The sequence below is a fragment of the Chondrus crispus genome, genomic scaffold, assembly GCF_000350225.1.
Source record: "Chondrus crispus Stackhouse genomic scaffold, scaffold_25, whole genome shotgun sequence".
Taxonomy (NCBI): domain Eukaryota; phylum Rhodophyta; class Florideophyceae; order Gigartinales; family Gigartinaceae; genus Chondrus; species Chondrus crispus.
Window position 1 is genome coordinate 487,681 of NW_005179151.1, and position 7,725 is coordinate 495,405.

At 58.2% G+C, this 7,725-nt stretch overlaps 1 protein-coding gene across 1 annotated transcript; it reads right to left on the bottom strand.

Annotated features, from left to right (window-relative positions):
- Window positions 1-6,295: 6,295 nt before the first annotated feature.
- On the bottom strand, window positions 6,296-6,655 carry CHC_T00004820001 (hypothetical protein). Its single transcript, XM_005716536.1, has one exon. It carries the CDS (start codon window positions 6,653-6,655, stop codon window positions 6,296-6,298), a length of 360 nt encoding a protein of 119 aa, XP_005716593.1.
- Between the last annotated feature and the right edge of the window lie 1,070 nt (window positions 6,656-7,725).

Here is a 7,725-nt window from a genome sequence, read left to right on the forward strand (position 1 = left end):
TAGACGACGAAGTTCCGTGCTTCGTCGTTCAAGTGTCAAGACAGGAGCCTTACGTGGGGCCCGTCGATATTGACTGGGCCCCAGCTACCGAACGGAGTCCCGGAAATGCGCGAGAGAGACCCCAGGCCCTTGCCGTAACTCCCGAACAAACGGACGTATCGTCCCTGTCGGTTGAGGAATTTATCCAAGCACAGGCGGCGGACGAGTTCTGCATCCATGCCGCCCGAACCGTCGGAGAGCCAGACTCAAAGTATGACGTGGACCGTTACGGTTTCTTGGTGCGGAGGTCCCCTCTTGATGGGACACTGCAACGCGTCGTCCCGAAACGGTTAAGGGCCAAGGTGCTGTATTTGGCACACCACCCGAGGTTGGCCGGACACCCCGGTGGGACCAGGATGTACTATACCCTAAGAAGGAGTACTACTGGCCCCACATGGCCAACGACGTGTACGCCACCGTACGGAACTGTCAATCGTGCTCTGCGACACGGGGCACGATTGTACGTCATCAAAAGGACATGAAACTATTCCCGGCGGCCGGACCCTTGGAGTTTGTCGCAATGGACCTCCTGGGTCCGTTGCCGAAGACCGCACATGGGAATCAGTTCGTCCTTGTGATTACCGACCGGTTCTCTAAGCTCACGCGCAGCATTGCGCTTCGTACGACAACCGCAGCCGTGGTGGCTAACGCATTCCTGGACAACTGGGTGTACGTCTACGGAGCACCACAGTACGTCCTTACCGATAACGGTCCGCAATTTGCGGCGAAGTTCTTCGACGCCGTATGCGCACTGCTAGGCATACGTCACTATTTGACGACAGCCTACCACCCGCAAACTAACGGTCAGACCGAACGGTTTAATAAGACCATCGTGCAGAGGCTCCGACATTATGTCGAGGAGCACCAGCGAGACTGGGACGAGTTCCTCCAGCCTCTGACGTATGCTTATAACATACAAGTCCACCGGTCAACGGAGACTACTCCGTTTGACCTGGTGTTGACAAGACAACCGTCCGGATTAACCGTCGCGGGTACAGCGCCTCAGGCTGCGGGAGTCGCCCATGACGACCCACGTACTCCCGTACAGTACAAGCGGGCGACTCTTCGCAAGCTACGGGATGTCCTCGACCGTGCGCGGGTAAAGATGACCGCGGCCCAAAAGCGGTATAAGGAGAACTTCGATAAGAAAGTCCGATTCCGACCGGTAATACAGGAGGGCGACCAAGTCTACGTGGATCGCCCTCCCCGAGCCCTCCGAGCGGCTGAACGACGTGGCCGTGACGGACAGGGGCTTGGGACGGACGACATGTCCGTCAAGCTTTTACCGAAAACGGAAGGACCCTTTCGGGTCCGCAAAGCCACGGACACGACTGTTACTGTGGAGCAAGACGGGCTTCCCGTACGAGTCAGTATTGACCGCGTCACGCGGATGCCAAGGGGCCCGGGGGACCGGACCATGCCTACTGGAGGCATAAGTGCCCCTTCCGAACGGATTAACCCTCCCCATGGGGACTGTGCTAATACCCCCGAGGAGTTCGTCGTCGAGCGTCTCGTAGCGCATCGCGACACCCCTACCGGCTTGGAATACAAAGTGAGGTGGTATGGCTACACCCCCGCGGATGATACATTCGAACCCGCGGAGGGCCTACCACAAGCCTTTATCGATCGGTATTGGCGAGCCCACCGAGCTTAGTCCCGCTCGGTGGCGCAAGCTAAGAAGGGGGGTCTCCCGGATACTGTACCGGTTGAGACCACCCGCATGTAGAGCATGCGGGGGGCGGAAGCCGCCTACGGGACCGTCACTACCGCTCGGAACTATACGCACGACTATGGGTTTTGCACCCTCTAAACTACGGCTGGCGGTCGACTTCGTAACCTCCCCGAACTAAGGGCCTGAGTTACAAAATTGGCCAGCCCTCCGGGGAGGTGCCGTGTGTCAAATACTGTACACGCCGCCTATAAGGCGTGTAATCCGAAACGGTGAAGTCCAGGGACCTCAGGGGGATCGCCTAGGTCACTAGGTGTCCCCCGAGGTCGACCATGGTCGACGATGGGGGGGTACGGCACGCCCGCGGTGCCCAAGATAAATACCGTCTCGGATACTTGCAGCGGCGGCGCGACCCCCGACACGTGGCAAAATTGCCAAGTGTCATTCCCGTACTGGTGCGGTGGCCTGCGGCAAAAATCCGGGGACCAAATTGTGAGGGGTGACACCGTTCGGTTCGGCAATTACGTCGAAGTTCGGGCTACGTTTGAGCCCCTAGCGGGCTCAATAAAAATCGTAACGCACCGCCGACAACGGCATCGTACTCCACGCGTCAAGCCGCTTCGGACAGTATAAGGTCCGAAAAACGGTCAATGTCGACCCCGGCGGACCAGCCGGCAATTTCGGTCGACTTTGGGCTACGTTTTGACCCCTAGCGGGCTCAATACAAATCGTAGCCCACGTCCGAGAACGGCATCGTGTTCACCGCGTCAAGCCGGACCCGGGGGTATCCACTCCGAAAAAGCGGTCATGGCGAGGTGTCAACCGATTTGGAAACGAGATCAGTTTTTATTGGTTTCTAGTGGTTTTTTACAGTTTCCAAATCGGGGTTGTCGGCGAAATCGCCGGCGGCGCACTCGTACGCCCCCAACCGCCACGGAAAGGGACCGAGCGAGGCCAGAGGGGTCTCCCCGCAATCACGAGGGTCGAGACCTCCGCGTACTGTACGCGCCGGGGGAAAAAGAGGGGCGTCCGAGTTGGAAAAATGGCCAGCCCTCCGGGGGGGTGCCGTGCAACGGTACGTTGGCACCGCTACCCCGGAGGAGCGCCTGCTTATGGGGAGGCGCTGTAGCCCTCCGGGTGGGGCCTGGGTCTGTACCTGGCGCCCCGCCAAAGCGGGGCGCAACCGAACGGCACCCTCCAGGGACCCCCGAGGGAGCACCCAGGTCACTGAGCGCCCCCGGGGTCGGCCATGGATGATGGGGGGATGGGGACGAATTGCTGCGAAGCCGTGCCGTCCACAAACCCAATCACCGCCACGGAATGGCCGGGGTACAGTACATGTGGTTCACACAGTACTGTACCCGGTGGCCGTAGCCAATTAGGGCGCGCGGCGGCGTATGGGAGGCTGTTCGGAATGCCCCCGATTTGAGGGAACATCCAATCGGAGCTCTTCAAAAAGGCAAAAAGCCACCCGCCGAACGGAAAAACCAGGCACGTTTTACAAAGAAAAACGCCGGTTTTGAAGCCAGAACGACCCCCCGAACGGAAAATCAGGCATATTTTACTGAGAAAAAGGCCGATTTTACCGAGATGGAAAACGGAGCAGCACCGCTCCGGGGCAGCTTGCACTGCGTCTATTGACCCCTAAAGCGGTTGGTACTCCTACCTCCCGCGCTTGGGCAACTTAACGCGCCACGGTGCTTCGCAGGGCTCCCCGCGATGCTCGCGCCCAACGACCGCTTGACAGCCTCGGGTAGGCGCACACGAACTGTACCGACGGTCCACCGACGCTCGCGGAAGGCTGGTACCGGGCCTGGGGGCCGCGCCGGCCCCGCGATTTCGCGGAGGGGCGGCCGCCTCAACACCGAGCCGCGAGGGCTCTCCGGATGAACTGTTTGCCGGAGCCAGCGGGCGGTGAGGGTGAGATCCTTTTGGCCCCCCCAAGGTGGGCGCAGACTGTACCGAATGGTTGGCTCCCCTCCTCCACGAGGACGAGGAAGCCAAAAGTGGTGATGCACCTACCCCGCGGCCTCGCGGAGGAGCGTCAGCTCCAACCCCAAACCAGGGGGGCCCTGAGGACGAGGAAGCACCGCATTCGCTCAGGGTCCCCGCGGAAGCCGTGGTAGCCGCCTCGGCACCACGAATGGGTGGAGCCCACCGCGGGGTGGTACTGTCCCGCGAGGGCGGTGGAATCAACGCCTCGATGGCAGGGAGAATGGCACAGCCGTCCCCATAGGAGGCGATCCCTCGCCACCCGTTGTCGGCACGCGTGTCGCTGCAGTTACCCTTCTCACCGACAAGGCCGCCTTCGCAGGAGACTGGCCCATCGCTGGGTCTTTCTCGATCTCCGTCGCCATCGGGGCCGCCTCAAGGGGGATTCTCCTCTAACTACCGGGGCGGACATCTGCGTAAAAGTCCTTACGGTATCTTCCGGGGGCGTGGGGCCAACCGAGCCCCACTCAGACCCTAGACCGTCGAAGATAATTATTCCCCGGTGTCACCGTTGGGAAATCCGTCCGCGGAGCATCTCCGGGGCAGCTACGGCACGCCCCGACATCCGCAGACGGTGGACAAGCTCGTGGCTCGGGAATACTGGACGGGCGATCTCCCAGAGATTCCAAGCCCTGTCGGTCCTCGAGACGCGGCTCCGGCGAGGTTTCTATTACCGTCGAGCCGTCGGCCCTGTCCAGCGGGTTGGGGGCAGCTGGCGTTACCGCCGCTGCTCTTAACCTACCCACCGTTCAGACGAGCTACGGGAGTCTCTGCACGGGAATACTCCGGTGCGATCTCGACACGGGAAGGCGAGGCAGTCTCGCCCCAGCCCTCGACCGTGTTGCCGGCGCTGTCGTGGCCGGCACCGTCGGGTTTCCCCCTGTCCTTTGATCCGTTACCGGTACTGTACGGGTGAGAGAGGGTGATTAGGACCTGTCGATCAAGAAGTCAGTGGGGATGGAATACGGTTAGTCGCGTCAGGAAGCAGGGATCGCAACCGCATGGAAATTAGCGCCCGGCTCACATGGCCAAGCGAAAAACCGCCATGCTGCCCGACCGGGGCACCGGCGCTTGCCCATGACGGAGAGGGTCCGCGCAGTGAGGTCGTCGGCAGCCAAGCGGTGGCTAGTACCGATACGGAATGTTCGCGCCAAGGATGGCCGTGGTGGGAAGACTTGAAGTGGAAATGCAGTCTCCGGGACGGACGGCACGAGGACGTGCCGTCATTTAAGAAGGGGGGTTTGTGGTACAATTGCCAAGTGGCGCTACTGCACTAGGCGGGCGCCAGAGGCCTCGCCAAGTACAGTAGTAAGATGTTAACCGATACGGTGCATACGTGGCCAGCACGTGTAGATGTGGCCACGTGGGAGTCCACGTGTAGTTAGTGGTACCAGCTAGTGCAGGTGTACACGTGGTGCGCGACCGATCGGTGGGTTAGTACAGTAGTCATTTTTAGTTACCGTAAGCTACAGTAAGCTGGCTACAGTATGTACAGCTACTGTAGTCTGTCCGGTGCCACCGCCCTACTAGGGGGTATAAGATATGGGGGCACCGGGCTGGAGGTAAACCGAGGCAAGCACGCCTCCCCTTACTTCCTACCCTAGTCCTTTACCGTACGGTTAAGTAAGTCCCGCAGGTTTCCAGCTCGCCACCGGTCGTACTGCTCTACACCCCAGTACGACTGCGCGTGTCCAGTGCGGTGTACCTCCCTTGTCCTGTGCTTCCTACCGTTCCGGATTATTCTACCTGACGCTCCAGTGTAGCGGTCCCCCAAGCTCCCTCATTTTAGGTACAGCCTGTCCTTTTACGTTTACGGTTTAGCGTCCCTACGGTTGTACCACAGGTGACGATGAGAACTTGGCGCAGTTCGGAGACGCCAACGAAGATCCCGTCGGCTCCAACGCATGCTTTGACCGCGCCGGCGCAGAGCCGAAGCGGAAACTCCTCCATACAATCAAGTACAATGGAATGTATGGTCGAGACGCAGATGCTGTGCATTATGTGGGGCAAGCCTTCTAAATTCGCGACATAGACACCCGGGTCGAGCCTCAAGAGGAGTCCGAGAGATGGACTACGAAGACCCGACCCGCGGAGAGCGACTTCATCTTGATTAAGGTGTTTTCCAGCGTCATGGAAATCTCGGATTCGACGCGACGGAGAGCCGGTCCTCTCAAAGAGGAGGCTGTTGCGGACTAAAAGATCCCAGTACTTGACGGCAAGGTTTAGAGACCCTAGTAGTTGGAGACCGTTGCAGACAGCGGCGGAGATGCACATGTCACTATTATCTCGGAACTGCACGGTCCGGTGTGTGGAAACTCGGTAGATCGGAGTCCGAGGATTGACCGCCCTGGAACGACCATGGATCATCTTCAGACTCCTGCCCTTTTGGTCGGTGCAAAAACGGTCAATACTTAAGAAGGCACTAATTCGGTCTCTCCCACCAAACTGGAAGAGATCTTCAACAATCTTGTGGGTTGTACTATTCCCGGTTCCGGAAATTGCTAGAGTGCATAGCAAGATACGGTGAGGAAGGTTGGTTGCGGCATCGACGCCATAGTACGTGTTGTCAACGTCGAGATAGATGGAATCAATGTTTCACTCACCGTCGCCGATAATACAGTACTGGTTTGTGTCCGACAACGACTCTGTAAGACCAAGACGCCATATCTCTTCGAGAGAGACCTCTTCATCTGGCTTGCAGTGGAGCAGGGCGGTAATATGATCTCCTAGAAGGCTGTTGAACTCTTTTTCTGTTACAGCGTAACGGCGATGCCCGCTGGCCACCCAAATGTGTAACATGGAGCCCGTCTTGGAAACCTTGGTTACATCTGTTCGAGATGAGAGCTCGAACATTAAGTGGTCGCGGCTGGCGAAGCGAGCAGCTTTCAGAGCGAGCCGCTTCCGCGGACGCTTACTTCCAGTGCTCTTCGCCGCTGTCTGCTTGGTCCTCACCATCGTATTACGCTCTGAGAGAGGCCAAAGAGGGCACACGGGGACTGAAACCCCGCCTGCGTGCCTCTCGATCTGGCGGGAAACAGGAGTTCTAAGCTACGACGAGGACCACGGAGGCAACGCAGAAGAGCGGCGAGAGCTAAGCAGCGCAAGAAGCAGGAGGCCGGAAGAGGTAAACAGAGGCTGGGATGGAGCGAGAAATGCGAACGGAGAGCAACGACAGATACCGCAGGAAGGGGAGGGGGGTCCGAGCCCCAGGTCTGTGTTGATATAGGCTGGAGGGTGAAAAAAAATCAAAATCAAAAGCAAAATTTGAGTGGCCGGGGCCCGTGGCCCCGCCTAAGTGGGGGGTTGTGTGACACGTGGTTGGGACCGGTGTAAGTAATTGGAAGTTTAAGTTAGTAATTGTAGACCGCGCGCAAAAAGAGTATAAATGCGGTGGTTTTCGGTCGTCCTGTACGGTCGAGACCAAGGAGACACATCACACAAAAAAAAAAACATACGGGTAAGACACGGGACGACGTACCCCGTTTTCACCCTAACAGCTCCCATGCGCCCTCGGCTCCGCCTCGAGGCGCATGTCCAGCCCTCGAGCTGATATCCGCCCTCTTGCCCCGTATGACAACGCATACCTATCCACCGACACAAATACTGTACACCTTGAAATACACCAACAAGTCCCCAATTTTACTTTAAAACTAGATTAATTCAGCCAATGAGAGCGTCAGGTGGATTCACAGCTCTACTTCCCGCCCAATTGCTCCACTTCCTCATCATGAATGATGAACACTCTCCCAGTGCTCGAGTACGAGATACTGTACCCATGGTACAGTTACAGTGCTGTAGCTGGTTACTGTACACCGAAACTGCTGGGGCTGCCAATGATAGTTTCCAAGTCGTCGTCTATATTTTCGCATATGTGGTGTACCCTTCGAAGGGTACAGTATATTATACTCAACCGCTAGACTTGCTCTTCCGCACACTGCAATGGTCGGCACGTGCGGCGAATGGGTACAGTACTGTCCTGGCTGTTTGTTGTTCGCACCATGGCCGGCTGATGCCCACAACAATCG

Excerpts from the sequence above, each read along its gene's own strand:
- CHC_T00004820001 (XM_005716536.1), bottom strand. The coding sequence starts at position 6,655 with ATGGTGAGGACCAAGCAGACAGCGGCGAAGAGCACTGGAAGTAAGCGT.